The 24398-nt window shown below is 41.1% G+C and overlaps 1 protein-coding gene across 3 annotated transcripts in view; it reads left to right on the top strand.

Annotated features, from left to right (window-relative positions):
• The window catches only part of Tnks2 (tankyrase 2), a 56341-nt gene extending 38332 nt beyond the window's left edge, over positions 1-18009 (top strand). For 2 of the 3 annotated variants that reach the window (XM_021151390.2, XM_029472446.2), the window contains 11 exons: positions 13-122; positions 868-1056; positions 3910-4162; positions 5085-5167; positions 6281-6401; positions 9079-9176; positions 10820-10894; positions 12584-12689; positions 14005-14191; positions 15019-15175; positions 15854-18009. In XM_021151390.2, coding sequence (XP_021007049.1) covers positions 13-122; positions 868-1056; positions 3910-4162; positions 5085-5167; positions 6281-6401; positions 9079-9176; positions 10820-10894; positions 12584-12689; positions 14005-14191; positions 15019-15175; positions 15854-15916 — 1442 coding nt within the window. In that variant the 3' untranslated portion in view covers positions 15917-18009. The remainder of the gene's footprint in view (positions 1-12; positions 123-867; positions 1057-3909; positions 4163-5084; positions 5168-6280; positions 6402-9078; positions 9177-10819; positions 10895-12583; positions 12690-14004; positions 14192-15018; positions 15176-15853) is intronic. The other variant, XM_029472447.2, reaches the window with a different exon arrangement.
• Positions 18010-24398: the final 6389 nt, after the last annotated feature.

Raw genomic sequence — 24398 nt, 5'->3', positions numbered from 1 at the left:
CCCCTGCATTAGCTGGTTATAATAATTTGGAAGTTGCTGAGTATTTATTGCAACATGGAGCTGATGTGAATGCCCAGGACAAAGGAGGACTCATTCCTTTACATAACGCAGCATCATATGGCGTAAGTTCTAAGTGGATGTCACCCAGGGCTCGTGGAATTGGGTGTGGCTTCTTGTTTCACAAAGAATTAAATAAGACGTTATACAACATAGACATTTTAATTCTTAATCTGTATAAGCATTTTGTGTGACATGGCAGTATATTTTTGTCCTTGGCACCTGTCTCTTACTTGATGAAATATTGGGGGGGTGTGTGTGTGTGTGTGTGTGTGTGTGTGTGTGTGTGTGTGTTTGTCAGAAAATCCATAGGTTTCCAGGAATCTTTAGAGATTCAAATAATTTTGTTACTGATTTCCAGCACCTCTGAGGATTCTGATCAGCACTGGCCATTGTCAGTGTTCTAGTTTGGGTAAGGAAAGCTGCTAGTTTGTAGATTGATGTTCTCCAGTTATACTACAAGAAGTAGTTAGAAATCATGAAGTTGTAGACTGGAATACTGAGCTGTAATTTTGAAGCAAGTATCCATAAGTTTCAGTGCTGCTGAGAAAAAATGGCTTTCTTTTTCATTTCCAGAATATATGTGAAAATAAGAGCGTAGATACAGAGCCAGGCTTCGTTTGATTGAGACAGGGCCTCTCTGCATAGCTGTGGCTGTCCTGGAACTCACTGTGTATCCGAGGCTGGCCTCCAACTCAGAGATCTGCCTGTCTCTGCCTCCTGAGTACACGCCCAGCTCAGAACCAGTTTCTTAAGAAGTAAAGTTCCATAAAATATTTCCACCTGTAACAGGAATATTTTCTTTTACAGCATGTAGACGTAGCAGCTTTACTGATAAAGTACAATGCGTGTGTCAATGCCACGGACAAATGGGCTTTCACACCGTTACATGAAGCAGCCCAAAAGGGACGGACACAGCTTTGTGCTTTATTGTTGGCCCATGGAGCTGATCCTACTCTTAAAAATCAAGAAGGACAAACACCTTTAGATTTAGTTTCAGTAAGTGATGGGCTCTTTGAAAAATCAGAAAGTTCACATTGACATATATAAAATGTCTGCATAGTGAATATGGTTTTAGCCCAAATTTAAATTTAGGAATTGTTTGGTATTGTGATATGTAGATAATAGAGTTATTAGTTATTGTATAGTAAGTAAGTTCTTTGGATATGGGAAAACGAACAGTAGTTGGGAAACAACAAGCCCCGGTCCTCTGTAAATGCTGTTACAGTGCATGATATTCTAGACTGAAGGTCTTACCAACTTCCCCAGTTAAGTGCATTGCCTTCAATGTAGCAAAGCCTGGTACTAGCAGAGATTCTATCCTTCCTTGCTACTTCTTCCCATTGTTGCTGCTTACCCTCTAAAAGCTGTCTGAGGGCCTGCTAGATGGCTCAGCTGGTAAAGGTGCTTGCTGCTAAGCCTAACAGGCCTGAGTTTAATTCCTGGACCCACCTGATAGGAGAGAGACCTGCCTCCCACAAGTTGTCTTCTGACCTCTACATGTGCATCTTGGCACACGTGCACCTATTCACACACATGCACACAAATAAAATTAATGCTTAAAATTTTTTTAAGGTTTGTAAAATAAACTGTAGGTCTTTCATTCTTTTTCCATGGCTGCTTATAAAAGAGCCTCCTTTGTAGGTCCCAAATCTGTGTCAATCACTGGAACAGGGGTGCTTTCTCACCTCTGCCACTGAGGTCATTAACCAGAGCAGTAAAGTGAAAGGAAGCAAAGTTCTGTCCTCCCTGGATCTATGAATCTGTGAGACAAGATCTTATGAAGTCCTGTCTGGCCTGGAACTTGTTTATAAGGCTGGCCTGGAGTCTCATACCCATTTTTTTTCCCTAAGATTTCTGTGTGTGTGTGTGTGTGTGTGTGTGTGTGTGTGTGTGTGTGTGTGTGTGTGTTTATGTGCACCACTTGCATGCTGGTGCCAGCAGAGGCCAGATAGTATTAGATCCTCTGTAGCTGGAGTTACATTTACAGGAGGTTATAAATCAGCTGATGTGCTTCCTGGAAACCTAATCTGAGTCCTCTGGAAGAAAAGTATTTATTCTTAACTACTGAGCCATCTTCAGCCCTTTGCATGCCTCTCTTGCCTACCTCCTGAGTATGCTGAGATTACAGTCATGTGCTGCCACACCCTGCCAGAAACATTTTCAGTTGGAAAAGATAGTGTGTTCTGTGGAGAGAGATTATTCCAACCAGTTGGAATAATGAAACTGATTTAGTTTGTCTGCATTCAGATTTAAAATGATGTTTCCAGGCAGACTAACCATACCGTATTTGCATGAGGGTTTCTTGGAAATACCTCTTTGGTTCCAAGCTGGTTTAGAAGTAAGCATACAGAATTTATTCCTCTGAAACATTGATTCATCCAATAATAGAATGAGTGGCAAGGAAGATAAAAAGCTGTAGACACCATGCACAGGGCCTAAAGAGGTAGACCACTTAGTAAAGCACTTGCTGCACAGCCTGGGAACCTGAGGTGGATTAATTCCTAAAACCCTTGTAAGTTCTGATGTTTAGGATGAGCATATGTGGGAGAAAGGAGGCAAAGAGAGGCATCCTCTGGAAACCCAGAGGCCAACTAGCCTGGTATCACAGTGATGACGAGATCATCTCAGGAGACCTCAGAAGTGAGGATCGACACCTAAGCCTCCTTTAACCTCCACGTGCACATATTTGCACACTCATACACACATACAAATCGTGCATATGCCCACAGAATAAAATTTTAAAGGTGGTTTTGAGAGAGTGAAAGCATGCATGAGCTTTAGAGTGGAATATGTGTAACCTGCTGCTCCAACCTCTAAAGTCTAGTAGCAATATCTATAAGGGATAAAATATACCTGGTTAATTAGAGAAGTAAGTATTGTAATAATATCTAAGGCCTTTAAATAGCTTCACATATCAAAATGTACCCAATAAATGGTCTTTTTAAAACTGACGATTTATAGGTCAGCAAATACTATTCACAAATTGTAAGGGGTTAAAAGATGCACAGGAAAGATGTGGGGGAAGAGAAAGATAAGGGGCGGACACTAAATGAATAACACAGAAACGTCCCTGTTACTGATTACTTAGCTTTTTTAACTTTTTTTTTTTTTTTTAAAAGAAGGCTGGAATGTGTTCTATATGCCTATAGAAGTCATAGGGAAACTGTGGGGGTCTTTTCTCTTTACACCTTGTGGGTGCCAGGGCTTAAACTCAGGCCATCGGGCAGTGGTAGCTGCCTTTCCACTAAGGCATCTCTCCAGCCCATTACTTAGTTTCTTATTTGAGTATTGTAAATAATTGCATGTCATTAGTAAAGTGGGTATAATACTGAATTTAGAGAGTTTTTCATCCTGTCAGTTTGATTAAAATTATCTTTTACCAAAAAACAGGGTTTTCTCCATTTTGTGTAATGAATCACTGTTTTCTAAAAAATACAAATGGGTCTGTTGGCTAATCGTTCTGTGTCGATTGAGTTGCTAATGTCAGAGTTAATTATAGTAGGGTTGTGAAAGCTCTTACTTTTTAGATTAGTAGTTCTGTAATTAATTTCAGTGCCTTTCAGTTGTGATGTCAGAATTGGCATGTTGTTCCTCGTACTTGGCAACATTTGGCAGTTTCTTTTGTTTAATGACGTGATCTGGAAAGGGTGTTCTGAAATGTGTTCTCTATTTAGTGATAATTTGCGAGCTGGATATCAGCCTGTTGTTGCACTTTTAAGGTTTCCTGGTATTTCTCAGGGTTGAATGGTAGTAGATCTGGTGTGAATTTGCTAGGTTTTATCCTCTTTTTATTGCATAGAAGAATTGTAAACCATGTGACAGATTTCATCTCCTTGTACTGTATCCTAGGCAGATGATGTCAGCGCACTCTTGACAGCAGCCATGCCCCCCTCTGCTCTGCCTACGTGCTACAAACCTCAAGTGCTCAGTGGTGTGAGGAGCCCTGGAGCCACTGCAGATGCTCTGTCTTCAGGTCCATCCAGTCCATCCAGCCTCTCTGCAGCCAGCAGTCTCGACAACTTATCTGGGAGTTTCTCGGAACTGTCCTCAGTAGTTAGTTCAAGTACAACAGAAGGTGCTACTGGTTTGGAAAGAAAAGAGGGTGAGGGTTTTTATAAATAACTATCTCACATTGTAGCGCCATGTTTGTCATTTAGAGTGGTAGGAAATTGTCCTTTAATCTTAAATACAACTCTTTATATGAAATAAGTTAAAATAGCCTGGGAATCTTTACCTTCTATTTTCTTAATAATGTAAGTGGGATTCCTACAGAATCGCCTTTCAAATCAAAAACTAATGAATGTGGTGCTAGCTGACATTTATTTATTTGTTTGTTTGTTTGTTTATATGCTATTATGTGTACACACGTGCATGTGTCCAAGCTTGTGCTGTGTCATGTATGGGGAGATGAGAGGACAACTCTGTGTCACAGGTTCTTCATTTGATTTTTGTTTGTTTGTTTGTTTGTTTGTTTTGAGACAGGGTTTCTATGTGTCTCACTGACTGTCCTGGAATTCACTCTGTCTTTCCCAGAGATTGAACTCAGGTTGCCAGGCTTGCCCAGCAAGTGCCTTACCCACTGAGCTGTCTTCCAGTCCTGACCCATTCTTTAGATGCCAGCCTTTATCTGTCACATTCTTTGTACTCTATGCAATATCGTAAAACTTTTTTTCATAAATTTGAAAGACTTGATCTTGAAAGACTTATTTTTAAAGATGAGGCTAAAACTAAATTTTTAAATGAAAACAAAACAAAAAATATTTAAACTTGAGAAAGCCCATGGTTGGTTAACTGTTTAAGCTGAGCATGATAGCACACGCGTGTACAGTGGGTTTCTTAATTTGAGGCCAGCATGGCAGGCATTGAGTTCCAGGCTAGCCGGGGCTTCAGTTTGTAGGATTCTTGCGAGTTTTTAGTATTACATAAATGGCTGTTAGTATCTTTGCTGTGCTGTAGCATTGCAGATCTTTTGTATTCACAGTGGTGTTGTACAATATTCTGATGTAATATTTTATTCCTCCCAGATTCAGGAATCGATTTTAGTATAACTCAGTTCGTAAGGAACCTTGGACTTGAGCACTTGATGGATATATTTGAGCGAGAACAGGTGAGTAGGTGAATTCTTTTGTTTGGTTTAGTGTTTAATAGAAAGAGCTAGAAAATGCTTAAAATTAATTAAGCCTTCTAAGCTATTGGGAAATTGTTTGTAGGGTGTCTGTTATGTTTAGTGGTGGGCACTGAACCCTGGGCCTCCTGGATGCTATGTGTACCGTGTAGTAGTGTTCTGTCTACTACAGCTCTGAGAGTTGAGACTGGAAACCAGTCACTTCCTCATATGGCCTGACCTTGGAGTTTCACTTAGCTCATTATCTAAAAATTGACCAGTATGTAGAAATAGAGCATCCTCCTTAAAAACATGGTTCCTGACTCAGCCCTTTACTACCTACTATGGACAGGAATGAGAATGTGTCAGCCATGTATTTGAGCTTTTCTGGATAGCCCCAGAGTGTTTTGCCTGCGTGAATGTATACCACATGCATGCCTGGGGCCTGAGGAGGTCAGAAAAGGATGTTAGATCCCTTTGAACTAGAGTTAGGAATGGTTGAGAGCCAGCATGTGGGTACTGGAAACCAAACCCCAATCCACTGTGACAGAGCAGCGCTCTTGCTGTCTCACTAGCCCCCACAGTATTTACATTATTGCCATTGTTGATGTTGTATAAATGAAACAGGATTAATTATTTCAATTTCATGAAGCTGAATTGATTGGGGTAAGAGTTTGAACAGTGATGCCGAGGTCCTGGAGGGACTGTGCAAGACGCTGGGTAAAGGGTGGGTGTGGAGCGACGGGAAGATGAGTCTGATGGAACATTTGTGATTCAACTTAGTTGTTACAACTTTTTGAGTTCAATAAATGACTTGTTTCCTATAAAGGCTAAAATCATATGAAATGGGGCTAGTGAGGTAGCACAGGGTTTGATTCGCAGCACCCATATGATGGGTGACAACTGCCTTCTGCAATGCCATGGGGGGCGGGGTGGGATGCCCTTTTTTGACTGAAGGATAATGCATGCACAGACAGACAAACTTTCATGTAATAAAATATATCTTAAAAGAAAATAATGTGAAATAAACATGAATACTTTGAGACTTGAGACTATCAATGTATGAATGTCTACCAAGTGAGCAAGCATTCTGAATATTTGATTTTCTTTTCTAAGATTACCTTAGATGTCCTAGTTGAGATGGGCCACAAGGAGCTGAAAGAGATTGGAATCAATGCCTATGGACATCGACACAAGCTGATTAAAGGGGTTGAAAGGCTGATCTCTGGACAGCAAGGTACTTCATGTTAATAACTGGTTGACAGTTTATTTATACAAAGTCTGTGAGGAGTTTTGTTTTGTTTTGTTTTGGTTTTTGGTTTTTCAAGACAGGGTTTCTTTGTATAGCCCTGGCTGGCCTGGAACTCATTCTGTAGACCATACCTGGAACTCAGAAATCCACCTGCCTCTGCCTCCCAAGTGCTGGGATTAAAGACGTGCGCCACCACGCCCAGGGAGAAGTTTTTTTAATAGGAGGGGTACTAATAGGGGTTTGAACATAATGAGGCCTTCCTAATACTTAAAACTTCCTGACACTGCTATTTTTTTTTAATATTTATTTATTTATTTATTTGGTTTTTTGAGACAGGGATTCTCTGTGTAGCCCTGGCTGTCCTGGAACTCTCTATGTGGACCAGGCTGGCCTCAAACTCAGAAATCCACCTGCTTCTGCCTCCCAAGTGCTGGGACTAAAGGCGTGCGCCACCACTGCCCGACTCCTGACACTACTAATGTAAATTATATGACCCAAAGTAAAGTTTCTCGTCTCATGCAGAAATTTTAGGATTATTTTAGCTCTTGGAAAATAGGAAGTTATAAGTAGAAGTTAACCTAGGTCTAAAGTGTTCTGATTTTAAACGATTTGGAGCATAGGTGTCTCTCATTCACATGCTAGGAATGATTAAATGATAAAGTAATGTTTTCCATAGCTAAATTACAACAGCATGGGTGAGAGTCCTAAAAAGGAATAATGTGTTTTCACTAAAGGAAAATGCAAATTACATTCACTCAGCAGATGCTAGCACTTATGTGTACCAGAGTTCAGTAAAAATTGTGTATTACTTTAGGAGTCAAAAATCATATTTTACCTTTATTATTAAACAGAAATGGTGATTTACTGTAATGCTGATAGAGCACTCAGAGACATAAAGTAATGTAGCCACTATGCACATCAGTAAAATTAAATACTGTTACGATTCAGCATGACCATCACTGGGTGTATAGTTAATGGAACCCAAACCTAGACACAACAGAGAGAGCTGCAAGCCCATATTTATAGCTACACAATCTGAAAGAACTAGGAAGTGGAGCCAGCTTATATGTCCATCAACAGGTGAATAGACAAAATGTGTACATACATGCATACATACAAACAAACAGTGGAATTCCAGTCAGCTGTAGTAAATGAAATTTTGACAGAAAACTAGATCACACTGAAGGTTATTATATTACATAAAAATAAGCCAGACTCAGTTAAATACCATTTGTTTTCTCATGTGGCACACAGATTTAAATCTGTGCATGTGTGGCATAGAAGTAGAAAAGGGATAATGGGAAGTGAGAGGGACAAGAGAGGATAGTAGAAGATGTGTTTCATAAAATCAGAAAGGGAGCTGGGCAGCGTAGTGCACGCCTTCAATCCCAGCACTGGAGGCAGAGGCATCTCCTGAGTTCAACAGAGTGAGTTCTGGGACAGCCAGGACTACACAGAGAAATCTGTCTTCAAAAGAGGAAAATAAGGAGGAAAAATAAAACAGAAAGGGAGACTGTTTGGAAGCAGGAAAGAGGAAAGGAAGGACAAAGTACGACAGTGCTGTCCGTCTTAGGAAGGCCTGGGATGGAACCTGTCACTTGGTTTGCCAATCAAAAGAGGAATAATTTTTTTAATATCTTAAAATAGGAGGTACGCAACTGGAATTTAAAAAAATTCTATTTATAAAATGAAGAGAGTTTTCAGGGCATGGGAGAGATATATACTGGCCAGGAATGGATTCAGACTTAATATGTTATGTGTATATGTGAGCACCACCTGCAGTCAATACCAGAGGAAGCCAGAAGAGGGCGTCAGATGCTCTGGAACAACTACAACTTGGTTCAGGACCCAGTACCCACATGGCTGTTTACAACTCTGTAATTCCAGTTTCAGGGTGTCCTTTTCTGGCCTCTGAAGGGATTCACATGGTGCATACGTAAAATAAAAGGAGTCTCTAGGTGGAGAAATGGCTCAATGGTTAAGAGCACTGATTGCTCTTCCTAAATCTTAAGTTCAATTCCCAGCAACCACATGTGGCTCACCATAAGTAATTGGATCTGATGCTCTGTTCTGACGTGTCTGAGGACAGCTATACTATACTCGTAAAAAATAAAAATTTTTAAAGGATCTTAAAAAAGTTAGTGTGCAGAGGGGAGAGTTGCAAATGGCTTAGTGTTTATGAGTGCTTGTTGCACAGCTCTGAGAACCAGAGTTCAGCTATCAGAACCCATAGAACAATAAAAGCTGGATGAGTGCCTCTAACTCAGCTCTGAGGGGTCTGATGATAACCCTCTGGCTTTTGTGTACACAGGCACACAAACACACATGCACACACAGTATACACAGGGATGCACACACACATGCACACACAGTGTACACAGGCACACACACATGCACACACACTAGTAGGCTGAATATCATAGGTTTGATCCTGATAGAGAAAGGGCATTGATTGAGAAAACTCGTGCAGTCCAGGTGAAGCCCATGTTAATAAGTTCTGACAGTTGTAGAATCTGTTAGAGTCTGAGGAAAGTTGGGTGATGTGTGTGCCTGAACTGTCTGCGCGTGCGTCTGCATTCCTGTAAATCTAAGTCATTAAGAAGTGAAGACTTGGGGGAGCTGACTTATTGCAGGTTTTTTACTTGTAAATTTCATTTCATAGGTCTTAATCCATATTTAACTCTAAACAACTCTGGCAGTGGAACAATTCTCATAGATCTGTCTCCTGATGATAAAGAATTTCAGTCTGTGGAAGAAGAGGTATGTTCCTCACACTTAAATAAATGCATAGGTAGATCTGGCCACCATATTGTTGACTCAATTGCTGTGTCCTAGAATTTTGCGGATATATTTGGACATGAATTTTGTTTTTGGTTTTGTTTTTGTTTTTTTTTTAATTTCTTTTCACCACCATGATAATTTGTAAATATTTGTAATGCAGCTCTCAGTTAACCTTATTTACTTAGGTGCTATTTCAGTTCATATTGAATTAGAATTCTGTTAGAAAGAAGGTTGCTGTCATTTGAAAATATGCTAGTGTTCACTCCCTCTGAAGGCAACTGTAGCATGAGGAATCTGACAGGATTCAACCATTTATATGGGAAATTTTATTCTGACTTTCTTCCCAAAGAATTCTTTAATCCACTGAAATCTTTGAAGAGTACCTTCCTATCCACAGCCCCCATCGCCTCACCCCCCCGCCCAACCTCTTGTTGTTTGTTTTTGGTTTTTTTGGTTTTTTGGTTTTTTTTTTTTTAAGATTTATTTATTTATTATATGTAAGTACACTGTAGCTGCCTTCAGACACTCCAGAAGAGGGCGCCAGATCTCATTACGGATGGTTGTGAGCCACCATGTAGTTGCTGGGAATTGAACTCAGGACCTTGGGAAGAGCAGTCAGTGCTCTTAACCGCTGAGCCATCTCTCCAGCCCCCTGTTTTGGTTTTTTGAGACATGGTTTCTCTGTATAACCCTGACTGTCCTGGAACTCACTCTGTAGACCAGACTGACCTCAAACTCAGAAATCTGCCTGCCTTTGCCTCCCAAGGGCTGGAATTAAAGTAGGCATGTGCCACCACTGCCGGGCAGCCCTTGTGATTTTATTGAAACAAGGTCTCACTATGTTGCCCTGCCTGTCCTGGAACTCACTGTATAGACTATGTTGCCCTAGAACTCAGAGATCTACCTGCCTCTGACTTCTCAGTGGTTTTTATTAAAGGTTATACACCATTACACCCAGCTGTACACACTTCACACTTTATACTTTGATGTACACATGCCTTATCTGTATGAATTAAGCACAGATACCAAATTGACTGAGATTTATTTCTTAAATTCATAATCCTAAGAAAATACATGTTATATTTTATTAGGCTAATATTAGCACAATGGAATCATTGGTTTGCTTTTTTTTTTTAAATTAGGTATTTTCCTCATTTACATTTCCAATGCTATCCCAAAAGTCCCCCATACCCACCCTCCCACTCCCCCTTTTTGGCCCTGGCGTTCCCCTGTACTGGGGCATATAAAATTTGCAAGTCCAATGGGCCTTGGTTTGCTTTTATATTTTACATTCTCTTTCATGTAACTTTTTCAGCTATAAACACGTTATCAACTATAAACTATAAATATCTCTAGATATACTCATGGTAACCCCGATATTCAAGAGGCAGAGGCAGGTGGGTGGATCTCTTGAGTTCAGGGTCAGCCTGGTCTGCAGAGCATGTTTCAGGACAGCCAGGGCTACACAGAAGAACCCTATCTCACAGAGGTTATAGGATTATGTCCTTTCAGGAAAAATAGTAAAACCTATGTTGAATTCTCAGAAATAGCATCAAATAAATGTAAAGCAAAACATGAGTCAGAAAAGACAATAACATGAATGTTAAATTACTTTCCATCAGATGCAGAGTACTGTGCGGGAGCACAGAGATGGGGGTCACGCAGGTGGCGTCTTCAACAGATACAACATTCTCAAGGTAACGAGTGACCGGAAGCAGGGGCCAAACCAAGTCTGTCATTTCCTCAGCCCAAAGTCTTCAGTAAGGTTGATAAGAACATAGTGATATCTAGCACAGTAGCTTTCTGACATGGCTTCAGGGACTGTGGAGGGGGAGACTATCCTCCAATTTATATTGACTCAGGAGGCAGAGGCAGGCGGATTTCTGAGTCTTAGGCCAGCCTGGTCTGCAAAGTGAGTTACAGGACAGCCAGGGCTACACAGAGAAACCCTGTCTCAACAAAAAATAAAAAAAAAAATACATACATACATACCTCTGTTCATTTGTTGAGCAACACTGTCTACATGGGCTAGCTAGTGTAGAATTTGAGTCTCTTGCCTCAACCTTCCTAGTCCTGGGGATAAGATCAAAGTCATGAGCCACCATGCCCACTTTTTTAAAAACTTCATCTATTTTTAGGTTAGACATGTTAGCTCACGCCTTTTAATCACAACAATGAGGAGGCAGAGGATGGCAGATTTCTGGGTTCAGGCACAGCCAGGGCTACACAGAGAAATTCTCATCTCGGAAAAAATAAAAATAAAAATTATTGAACAATATCAGTATACCGTGAAGTAGATGTACTCTTTAAGTTAATGAACACTAAAGCTTACTTAGTGTGGTGTGGTTGTTATCTGCTACCATCAGGTTGTTCAGGCAAGGGGGAGTCACTTTAGCGTGAAATCGAGAGACTGATTTCAAAATTTCTATGTTCAATATGAAAAGAATCCATTTTGGCACGATATTTAGTGTGTGTGTGTGTGTGTGTGTACGCACTAGAATAGCTTTATTTTTGTTACATTTTAGACATAAAGATTGGTTCATACCAGCTATGGTTCTTGATTACATCTGTTATCCATATTTTGAGTCATTTTGTGGGGTTATTTGTTTGAGCCAATACTAAAACCAAAACACTCAGGTGTCCTGTTAGGGACCACCAGGGGGCTGCAGCACTCAGCACTAGAAATGTCCATTTTGACCATAGTGATGCTCCAAATGAGACCCACTTTCATCTTTAAGTTTTCTCCTGACAAAAATGGGGACTGGGAGGGAAAGAGTAATAGGAAAGAAGGATGTGTGGTGGGTGGTTATTTCAAATTGTGTTTATGGTGTTTGAGCTAGATAGTCAGGAGAGCAGGGTGCTTTGCTCTGTCTCATGCTTCTACAAAATTTAGCATGGCTGAGGTATTTCTGTAATGACTTAGTGGTAACTTTTATTTAACTTCCCGTTTTAGGTAATTCTAAAATTGAAGTATTTCATGCAACTTTCTTTTTTTTTTTTTTTTTTTTTTTTTTTTTTGGTTTTTCGAGACAGGGTTTCTCTGTGTAGCCCTGGCTGTCCTGGAACTCACTTTGTAGACCAGGCTGGCCTCGAACTCAGAAATTCGCCTGCCTCTGCCTCCCGAGTGCTGGGACTAAAGGCGTGCGCCACCACGCCCGGCTTCATGCAACTTTCAAGTATTTGTGGCCTCTTCCTAGCCACGTGTAGTGTTTCTCTTTGAAAGAAAAATGTGTGTATGAACTCATGCAGACACAAATTGCATGTACACAACCACATATAGGTGGAGGTCTGAAAACAACTTACAGGAGTTGGTTCTGTTGTTTGTTTGTTTGTTTGTTTATATTGGTAAGATAAAAGACAGTATTTCACTTTTCTGGTTTTTATAGATTCAGAAGGTTTGTAACAAGAAATTGTGGGAAAGATATACACACCGGAGGAAAGAAGTGTCTGAAGAAAACCACAACCATGCAAACGAAAGGATGTTATTTCATGGTATATAAGAGTATAGCTTATGTCCTCTTAATAAAGATAACATTTTTGTAACTTGTACATTTGTGTTCATATCCTCAGTTTCTTTTCTGTTAATATACTTTATAATGAACATTTTTAATAAATTAAGATTATCTTTTTGGTGGCCAGTAAATGGCTCAGTTTGGTAAAGGCCTCGCCACATGAACCTAATGACTTGAATTCTGTCCCCAAACTCTATGATGGAAGGAGAGAAGTAAGTTCTGAGATCACCAACTCACACTTCACACTCCCCACACTGCTTCTCACATGCCGTGTGGTGCGGTTTTGGCTAAGCCTCTGTTAGCGAGGACAGGAGAAGGGTCGCTGTTTACCCTCGGAATCTTTTATAGCAGATGATGAAAGAAAAGTGGATGAAGAGAAGAGGCACAAGGAGAAGAATAAGAGCATGGCAGGCTAGGCTGCTTGGATACTTCTGACTGTCTAGGAAAGTGCACAGAGGTCAAGCACGGTTGAAGACTTGATGTCTCTTAGCCTCACTGGGTGCAGTGAATTGTGAAGCCCTTGGTCCTGGGTTTTATGTATTTGGCTCTGAAATGTGGTAACTTTTGCATTAGAATTTCAAATAATCTGTTGTTTTTCTAGTTGAGTCTATCCTTTGGCATCTGAACCACCATTCTATTGGAATCATTAATCAACATAAGGAATTCTTAGCTCTAAAAATAGCAAGCTCTAGGGTCTGTAGAGATGATTTAGAAGGAACAAAAAGAGCAAATACTGCTGCTGTAGAAGACTGCAGTTAGGTTTCCAAAGCCCGCATTGGGTGTTCAAACTGCCTGTGATTCTGGCTCTGTAGACACCTGCACTTCCATGCACATACCACATAGACATACAGAATTATGCATAGCTTTGTTGTTGGGCTTTTTTTTTTTTTTTTAATTAAAAAATGGCAACCAGTTGATAATAGCACATGCCTTTAATCCTACCAATGAGGAGGCAGAGGCAGGCAGGATCTATGAGTTTGAGGATAGCCAGGGCTACACAGAGAAACCCTGTCTACAATTTTTTCTGGCAGTGATTCATGTTCAAGCATTTAACATCCATGGGGCCAGAGGTGATTCTGTGAGGTCCAGGCCTATCTGGTATGTATAGTTCCAAGACAGCCAAGGCTATGTAGAGAGTCTGTCTTAAAAACAGAATTTAGCATCCTGGGCTGGGTGTGTGGCTCGGTGCTTGACTGATGTGCACAAAGCCCTGTGTTTAATCCTTAGAAAAGTTTAACTTCTTAGACGGTTTGGTTTTGCTTTCTGAATTGTTGTTGCCCATGTTTGTATTTTAGGGTCTCCTTTTGTGAATGCGATTATCCATAAGGGCTTTGATGAAAGGCATGCATACATAGGTGGCATGTTTGGAGCTGGAATTTATTTTGCTGAAAACTCTTCCAAAAGCAATCAATATGTGTATGGAATTGGAGGTGGCACCGGATGTCCAATTCACAAAGACAGATCGTGTTACGTTTGTCACAGGTGAGAGATTACTTGGTACTTTCATAATTAGAACTAATTACATATTTGAGAAATATGGAGGGCAAGGCATACCTGACAATTTGAGGGATACAGATTAAACTTTGTCTCTTCACAAGTTACAATAATAGCTAATGTTTACCAAAGGATTTGAATGGGCCAGCATGATTCTGAGCACTTGATTTGTTTAATTCAACTTCTTTTTGAATACTTGATTCTCCATAAAGAATGCTAAGGAGAGCCAGGAAGATAGTGCACACACAACTGCTAACAGAAGACGTGGGATGTGTAAGAGTTAAAGGGTCCAGCTAACTTGTGTTATTCTTACTGCCATTATTTTCCCACTAAGCTTAGGCTTTCTGTATTATATTAGGAAGTCCTTTCTGGGTAGGAATTACTATCATTTCTATTTTGAGCCACAAATCTATACTATTTAGGAGGCTACACAATGTTTCAAATCTGTAAATTGAATACATAAATTTTACTTGCCTTCTGTGGTTGAGATTATTACTGATCAGCACTGTTCCCAGCCAGGCGTGGTGGCGCACGCCTTTAATCCCGGCACTGGGGAGGCAGAGGCAGGTGGATTTCTGAGTTCGAGGCCAGCCTGGTCTACAAACTGAGTTCCAGGACAGCCAGGGCTACACAGAGAAACCCTGTCTCGGAAAACCAAAAAAACAAAAACAAACAAACAAGCAGTGTTCTCATACTTCCCCTGAGCTGTTGTTGGAATACAGTTCTTTAGTTGTCTAGAAATATGTTCTTAACATAGAGCTTTGCTGTTCTGGGTTTCTGTTGTCCAGGGTAAAATTTTCCTTTTTATGTTTTAGGCAGTTGCTGTTTTGTCGAGTAACCTTGGGAAAGTCTTTCTTGCAGTTCAGCGCAATGAAAATGGCACATTCTCCTCCCGGCCATCACTCGGTCACTGGCCGGCCCAGTGTAAATGGCCTAGCATTAGCTGAATATGTTATTTACAGAGGAGAACAGGTAATTCATTTACACTTGTTTGTCTTTGACAGTGCATGGCTCTTACATGAACAGGGCATGTTACCTTAACTGAATTTGGGTGAGTGGGGGTTGGGGTTAACTTCAGGCTTGAAAGTTAACAAATAAAATGTTTGTCATAAGATTCTCAAAACCGGACTGGGTGCTCTTCTACATTACTCATGTGCAGCTCATGGCTGTCTAACTCCAGTTCCAGGGGATCCGACACCCTCATACAGGCTTACGTGTAGGGGAAACACCAGTACACATAAAACTAAATAAATCATTTTTAAAAATATTTTCAAAATCAGAAAAGAACCATTGATATATCTAACCTATTCAGTTTTTCACTCAAATCTGTATCTTTTTCTTTTTTTTTTTCTGTAAAATATAGCAATGATGTGTAATTTTTCCTGCAATAATTGACAAAAACCTAATAAAAAGTCAGTGTAAATCAGCATTCTAAGTCAAAGTACGTGGCAGAATTCCCTCTGTTACTGACAACAGACAAAAACATGTATTTACATCTCACCCTAGACCTACCTGCTGATGAGGGTTGGAAGAGAACTGGGAAGATAGGAGTCAGTCTGGGAACAGTGGTTGGGTTGTATAGGACTCAAGGCCATCTTTATATACAATAAAACACACTTGCTAACATTTGAACTAATCTTTCTTTTCCAGGCTTATCCTGAATATCTAATTACTTACCAGATTGTGAGGCCTGAAGGTATGGTTGATGGCTGAAACCAGTTCCCCCAGACGAAATGTCCTGAAGCAGCTGACGGCCTCTTAAGTTTTCACTCCTTGGCAGGAAAAAAATTCATGCTGACTACAGGCCTGTGGCACAAATGATAAAATGTGAAAGAAGCCTAACGTTGTGACTTGATGAAGCTTTAACAGTGTACAGTGTTTCTGAGTGTTTCCTGTTCTCAGCACTTTAACAGATGCCATTCCAGGTTCAACTGGGTTTGTCTGTCCTAAATTATAAACAGTTAACTTGAATCTTTTATACGTCGTGCATTGATTCTAACAAAAATGGTAATCCCTCAACAGAACTCATTTTACTAATCAGTACTGTGTTCTTTAAAACACAGCATTTACACTGAATACAATTTCATTTGTAAAATGTAAATAAGAGCTTTTGTACTAGCCCAATATTTATTTACATTGCTTTGTACTATAAACTGTTGTAGAGCCGCAGCGGTTTACAGAGTATTTTCATATGTGTTGCTCATCCGTGTTTCATCTGTGTCGCCTGAGTGATCGCTACGTTTGATTCCAGAGGCTGCCCGGTTGCTAATAGAGTTAGTGGGGAAACATTGACTTAACAAATTTAATTTGCTGATGGAAGCATTTCTCTAGCAATAGAAATCTTTCTAATTTAATAATTTTGTGAATACTCTTGGAATTTAATTGGTGATGCCTTTGTGTCTAGAAGGCACACATCCCAGAGAGCTCTGGTGTGACATGATGGGGACTTGTGGCTAGAGAAGCTCTTCAATGGCCTTAAACTCTGGGTCTTGCTTTAGAGAGGTCTCTGATGTCCTCGACCTCAGATCAGAACTCTCCAAATTTTGAAGATGCTAAGCCCCAGCTTCTGAACTCTTAGTGCTCTGATCTTGAACTGTAAGTGGAAGCTGGATTTTGGACATGGGGAAGGCAATGGTGGATAATTTCCCAATCAGGTCTAATTACCTTAAATCTAAAACGGAGGAATAACAAGTGGGAGTGGATAGGGTTTTTTAATTTTAAGTTTTTCTTGATCTTATGGTTATATTTATAGCCAGTGTATTTATCACGAGTAAATACAACGTAAAACCATAGGTGTGAGTGTCTGTGTCTGGCAGCCTCTGGAATGGGCAAGCCTAGTGCTTCCTGCTTCTGCCCAGTTGGAAAAACAGTCACAGGCTCACGTTCAGTGTGGCAGCTGTGGAGGAAATTACTTTCCATGAAAGGCTATTCTTATGTTCTCTAATGTAAGCCTTACACTAGCATCCTGCATTGCACAGAGACCCGCCATACTGCATGGCGGTGCACTCAGAGATCAAGGAGAGATTTTTATCCACCGAAGGTTTTTTAAATGAGGATGTCCTCTTCACTCTCTGTACACTTTCTCTTTGTTTTACATTTTATTTGGTCTCTTAATTACCTACCTGGTCCTTTATAGAATCTTGTACATAGAGTTGCTCGAAAGTTAAGTTTCCCATCCTATGAGTTAAGAGAAATGTCTGTCTGCAGTTGTTCCTAAGATGTGAATTGTGGTCAAGGGTTAAGAGGTCAAATCCTGACCTAGAAATGCTTTTATACAGCTCTCTGCTAACTACAAATATACTAAAATCATTTCTTGAACATAAAAGGAGTATGCCAAATTTTATATAAATTTTTCAGGTTCTGTAAGCTTCTGGGTTTTATAGTTAAAAGATAATGAAATTAATTAGTGGGGTTTATATTTACGTACTTTTCCAAGTTTGGCCTATGTTACTCTGTGTGGATCTGGAATTGTTTTTCATGTAGAATCATGGTCTGGTTATGACCCGTGTTACCTCCTAACCCATTGCTTATGTGTGTTCCCATTGTGATCAATACGCTGGCATGGCAATGTTTATTGGGAGCTGGGAGTTTGGGGGTGTGGTTTAGTGCTTTGCATGAAATACCTTTATAATAATGGAATTGCTTTTTCTTTTGCCTTGTGATTTTTTTTTTGAAGTGAAATTTAATTTGTGTATGTGTGTGTGTGTGTGTGTGTGTGTGTAGTGTTCTGCCCATCTGAGTGTGTACTTGTATCACATTCCATGCCCTCACTTAATTCTTAATAAACTGTTTACTTGTTTTCTGGGTAGCATGGTAATTCATTGAAATTACAGTAAATCGTAATTGCAAGAGAACAGTGTAGTTTTGAGTCCAATCGTGACAGGGTGCAGCATAAATGTAAGATGTAGAATGTTGTGGCCATACTTGCTCAGATGCTTCATGCTGAAGGTAAGATGTGTTTGGCGTCCACACCATCCAGTATGACTTTGATAGTCCTTAAAATTCATTCATGAAAATCAGTCTGCTTAACTTACAAAGAGAAATATATTTTTGTTTTCTATGTCATAGAAACATTCTTGATAAGTTTCCAAATCCCAGTTAGTCATATTTTTTCTCTAAAAGGAAAAAAAGGTAGTGTATTTTATATTTCCATATGCTAATGAGATGTCTGTAATTAGTCCTCAGTGCTCCATAAGAAGAGAGTGATGGTACAAGTATCCTGAAGGATCACTTTGAAGTCTATATAAACTGCTTTATCTTCCTGCTTCCTTTAAGATGATACTCAAGTGTTTGCTTGCTGTTTGCTGAGCGTGCATGCCCACGTATGATGTGATCCAGTTGTTTGCAGGTTGAGGCAAGAAAACATGCAAATAAACTTCCCAAAGCTATTAACAAATAGTTCTCTTGATTGTGCCTTTACCTCTGTCTTAAGTTTTCATTGCTTTTATGAAGCAATATGATCGTAGCAACTCTTATAAAGGAACACATTTAGTTGGGTCTGGCTTAATGGTTTCAGAGGTTTAGCCCATCATCACTATGAGGAGAAGCATGCAGACTGGCTTGCTGCAGGAGCTAAGAGTTCTTGGTAGGCAGGCAGCAAGGAGAGACTGTCCCACTGGGATGGCTTGAGCATATATGAGACATCAAAGCCTGCCTCCACAGTGACCTACTTCCTCCAACGACAAATTACTTCAGCAAGGATACACCTGCTAATAGTGCCATTCCCTGTGGGCTAAGCATTCAAACACAGGAGTCTGTGAGGTCCATTCCTTTTCAACCACCATGCTTCGCTTCCTGTCCTGTCCAGTCTGCAGTGGCTCCCCGTCACCAGAACTGTTAGGACGAGAGTACTGCCCTTCACTATCTCGCAAGTCCTTGTGCACACCCTGTGTTTCCTGGCTTATGTGGGTTGTGGCCTGAAGTAGTTATCATCTTGTATGACTTTTACATGTCCTCTCCATTTAGGCACTTAAGTTGCCATTCCCATAACACAGATATGCAGGGAGCCCTCAGAATGGGGTGCCAGCATATCCCAGAGCAGTCTACACAAAAGTGAGGTCTGCTAATGGGCTTGAAATTTCTTTTATAAAATTACTGATCTGCAACAGACTAGAAATTGTAATTTGAGTCAGGTGTGGTGCACACCTTTAAGCACCCAGGAGGCAGAGACATTTGGATCTCTTGAGTTCAAGGACAGCCTGGCCTGGTCTACAAAACAAGTTCTAGGGAAGACACAGAGAAGCCAAGTCTTGAAATTCAGAAAGTACTTTGAAAAGTCTAAGAACCAGCATCTGAATTCGGGGAAACCTGACCCGATTTTCATGCAAACGAGCACCCACCCCGGTCACATATTTACTGGGTTACATGTTTTGGGTTTTTAACCCAGGCAGCTCTCAAATTCAATTATACCTCAGACTCCTTGATGCTAAGATTACCTATGCCTAGCAAATGGTATGCGGGCATACACACAGGCAATACACCCATATGCATAAAAAAACCAAAGCTCTGAGAAACTAAAAGGCAGTTCAACCCTTCATTTCCCTCAGAACAGAAGGGAACACAAGGTAGGAGGATTATGGCGCCTAATTTTACCAGTGGTGACTGTCATTCCTAGCCTCAAGAAGAATTTGGGGTTAACAGGGATTGATAGCACTTGGCATGTACTATTGCTGGGATTTCTGTGGGTGGGGCATGGCTGCTGCTGGGAACTGTCCTGTCTCATACAAGCCCTGAACATGCAATGGTATGTTATTTCATTACACATTACTTAGCACCGTGAGCTTTGCAAATAGATGCTGGGGATTTGAACTCAAATTCTCGTGTTTGTGCAGCAGGCACCACTAAGCCATCTTCCCAGCCCTTCATTCCTTCTAAAGTCTCCTCAACATTACATGGAGGGAGCAGTAGCTAAAGACACTACAGCAGTAACAACATAGCAAGGCTACAACTAGTGATAGAAGTAAACCGGTTTTCTAAGAAGTTGACTACCAAAAAACAGTAATATAGGAGACTGGAGAGATGGCAAAGCAGTTAAGAGCACTGGCTGCTCTTCAGAGGTCCTGAGTTCAATTCCCAGCAACTACATGATGGTTCACAACCATCTGTAATTGTAACCAATGCCCTCTTTCGATGTATCTGCATATATAAAATAATTAAATCTTAGCCAGGCACTGGTGGTGCACACCTTTAATCCCAGCACTTGGGAGGCAGAGGCAGGCGGATTTCTGAGTTCAAGGCCAGCTTGGTCTACAGAGTGAGTTCCAGGACAGCCAGGGCTATACAGAAAAACCCTGTCTCGAAAAACCAAAAAAAAAAAAAAAAAAAAAAAAAAACCCATAATGATAATATCATCTTAAAAAATAAAAAAGTATCAAGAGGCCAAGACCTATAAAGTAGGTATCTGTGTTACACCCCCCATGAAGCTCAGGGATTGTGAACAGAAAAGGGGGTGGGGTGAAAGATTATAAAGAGCCACTAGGGGTATATGTCTGTTACAGAGCTGCTTACTGGGTATTGCACACATAACTGATGTAAGATCAAGCCAACAGGAATCCAAGCATGGTTGGAGAAAGATTATGACATCCTTCCCCTATCTTTTCAGCTTTTCAACCGGAAAAGGAGGAGGAGCTATGTGGTTTTTGTTTTGTTTTGTTTTATTGAATACCCAAGCTCCAGTCAATGGCCCCAGGCCTACGACTAAAGGAACTCTGGGTATTAATACATGAGATTGGGAAGAAAGAGTGGGAATAGGGGAATCACTGGGAGAGGAAGGAATAGTGGTGGGATGGATTGAATCCAACCATACATGGATGAATATTAATTTTTTTTAAAAATAACACTAATCATAGTTATCAAATCCACCCAGTTGTATCAATATATTACACCCAACTCTTATACCATGAGCCAGATAATCTCATCTGTTAGAAATTAAGTCATTTTTAGATGAGAACAGGAGAGCTCAAGAATTAAACTCAAGGCCCGTGACTGGTCAGTAGAGTCCTTTCTGACCCCCACCCCCACCCCACATTTAAACAACTGAGATGCAGGATCAATCAGTATCTATCTCTGTGTCTCACAGTCGCGGCGCATGCTGTGGCTCTAATGGAACTTGTATTTTCTCCTCCCCCTGGCCAGTTCACAGATTTACCACAAGAGTTCTCTAATCTCAAAGCAGAAACCCACTTCAGCTTCTCTTCCAAAAAAAGAAATATGTGCCTAGGCCAGAAGAATGCATCAGATTCCCCTAGACCTGGAGTTAAGGATGCTTGTGAGCCACCATGTGGATGCTGGAAACTGAACCCGGGGTCCTCTGGAAGGGCAGCCAGTGCTCGCTCTTCTTAACTACAGAGCCAATTCTCCATCACCACTACCACTACCCCCTCTCACATGCACACCTGTATTTTAAACTGACCCAGGGAGGATTGGTGGAATCAGGATGAACCTGTAACAGAAAGGCTTACAGCGATTCCTAGTAAAGGAGATTGTTTCCATTCTGACTACTGGACAAAAGACTGAATCTGGGCATAAGTGACCTGCCTGCTGGTTAATGGATTTTTTTGTATAAAAAGGCTAGCGTGTTCCAATGGAAGCGAATATAGTCTATTATCTATAGGTCGGGATTAAACAAGCTAATCCAATAGGAATTTGTGCTCTTGCTTGGATGGAAGATGGATCCATCTGCGTGCAAAGAATTGTGAATGACCAAAGACCCATGGCTCAGTGGACAGGAAGGGCACAGGGGAGACCACCCGTCCACATAATCAGACATTCACCATTCCCACTGCTTTGCTCCATTGTGTCCATATGTGAGAAGCTGCTCTCCCGTCCTCCTGTACAAAGCTCTTTATTGGTCTTTAGTGAGGCATGATCCCGGCTGCTTCACCCCAGCTGCCAGCCTCGGAAGGGCTTTGGCTTGGTGGTGTCTGGCAGTGTTGCCCTCAGGAGATTTATGGTCTGTGAAAGATAGTCAAATTAGCACCCTGAGCATTCCTGCTAGGATTAGAGGCCCGCATTTGCATGCTGCTCTGACTTACCAAGGCATCTTTTCCCAGCCTTAACGGGGAGTGTTTGGGGAGGGTAATTAGACAGAGCTGGTCACACACCCCTGGCCCAGCTGGGCCAGGCAAAGGGTCACTATGCTTTTCCAGAGACATTATTTGGGATTTAACACTTTTTAATTGCTGAACCTCCCAGACTGGAATGGTAAGCCTCGCCTTCGGGAGCTGAATGAGGGCAACTGACTCCATGGGAGAAAAGAGCCAGCCCTTCTGTATGGAGTGGATAGACTCCATACAGCTACAGGAGGAGTCTGGAGGTGCCTCCGAAGACAAAGGCTTAAGTCATACAAATGACTGGTGTTAACAGCAAAGTGTTTTCACTGTAGAAGAAGGAAAATGAGAGGAAAAGGATAACGGAGTTTTAAAAAAATCATTATCATATACACATGTGCTCTATCTGCATATATGCCTGCATTGCCAGAAGATTCCATTACGTATGGCGGCTGTAAGTCACCATGTGGTTGCTGGCAATTGAACTCAGGACCTCTGGAAGAGCAGCCAGTTCTCTTAACCACTGAGCCATCTCTCTAGCCCAAAATTTTTTTTTTTTTTTTTTTTTATTCTATGTAAGTACACTGTAGCTGTCTTCAGACACTCCAGAAGAGGGCGCCAGATCTCGTTACGGATGGTTGTGAGCCACCATGTGGTTGCTGGGATTTGAACTCTGGACCTTCGGAAGAGCAGTCGGGTGCTCTTACCCACTGAGCCATCTCACCAGCCCTAGCTCGAAATTTTTGTATGAATGTTTACTTATTTGTACTCTAGTTGCTTGTGCACCTGCCTGCCAGAAGAGGACGTCAGGTCCCATTACAGATGGTTGTGAGCCACCATGTGGTGGCTGGGAAGTGGATGCTTAGGACTTCTGGGAGAGCAGACAGTGCTCTTAACCCCACAGCTTTCTCTCCAGCCCCCGAAAGCTGTTTTCTATGCAGTGGACAGATAGTTTGGCTTTTTTGCGTTTTGGGTTTGTGGGCTGAGGATCAAACTTGACACAAGCACTCTACCACGGAACCGTGTCTCCAATGTGCTGGACTTGTTTTCACAAAGCCAAATCATATTGTTCACCTTGAACAGTCTTTTAAGCTTATGTCACATGCATTTTCTCATGTTGCTATCTGTCCAATGTTTACTTTATCTTCTTTTGTATGCGTGTGTACAGTGTGTATGAACGCAAGCATGTATGCAGTGATAACATTTGTGGAGGCTGAGGACAATATCAGGCTACATTTCTCACTTTCCTTGTTAGACACAGAGCCTCTTTGCTGTTTTTCTGCTGCATAGACCAGGCTAGCTGGTAAGATGCTGGGGCTGTTTGTATTAAATATAATAATGTCCTTGAAGCTCTTTGACTCAGGGCCTGAATGGCAGTCTACTCCAGTGGTCCCCAACCTTCCTAATGTAGAGACCCTTTAATATAGTTCTTCATGGTGTGGTGGTCCTCATCCATAAAGTTATTTTTGTTGATACTTCGTAACTAAATTTTCTACTGTTAGGAATCCTAGTGTGAGTATTTTTAGAGATGGGTTTGTCAAAGGGGTTGAGACACATAAGTTGAAAACCGTTGGTTTAGTTAGATTACCTACTGGGTACGGGGGAAGTGAAGGTCCTTAGTACCAGTTTCCATCAAGTTTAAAGTAAATAAAGGAGGCAGATGAACAAACACTTGATGAGCAGCCAGGATCTTAACAAGGTTTGAGGGCAGGCTTGGTTGGGCAGATTTCTTGGGAAGGCAGTTACTTGTCTTTTTATTGTAGCTGTCATCAGACACACCAGAAGAGGACATCGGATCCCATTACAGATGATTGTGAGCCACCATGTGGTTGCTTGGAATTGAACTCAGGACCTCTGGAAGAACAGGCAGTGTCCTTAACTGCTGAGCCAGCTCTCCAGCCCCTACTTGTCTCTTCAAGGACTCTGAGAGTCCTTACATACATACAGCCGTGTGTAAATTCACAGCTACATCTATCTCGATGGCTGTAATTCACCAAGTACCGCTGATTGTCCTCGATAGACATGTCTACTGGCAATCAGTTTATTTTACTCTTTTTTAAATTATATTTTATTTATGTGTTTATCTGTGTGCCTCGTGTGCCACCACAAGCACCTTTACCCATTACACCATCCTGTTAGCCCCCTTT

The sequence above is a fragment of the Mus caroli genome, unplaced genomic scaffold, assembly GCF_978045245.1.
Source record: "Mus caroli unplaced genomic scaffold, Mus_caroli_1 scaffold_20, whole genome shotgun sequence".
NCBI classification, from domain to species: domain Eukaryota; kingdom Metazoa; phylum Chordata; class Mammalia; order Rodentia; family Muridae; genus Mus; species Mus caroli.
This window is presented reverse-complemented; position numbering and strand designations above follow the sequence as displayed.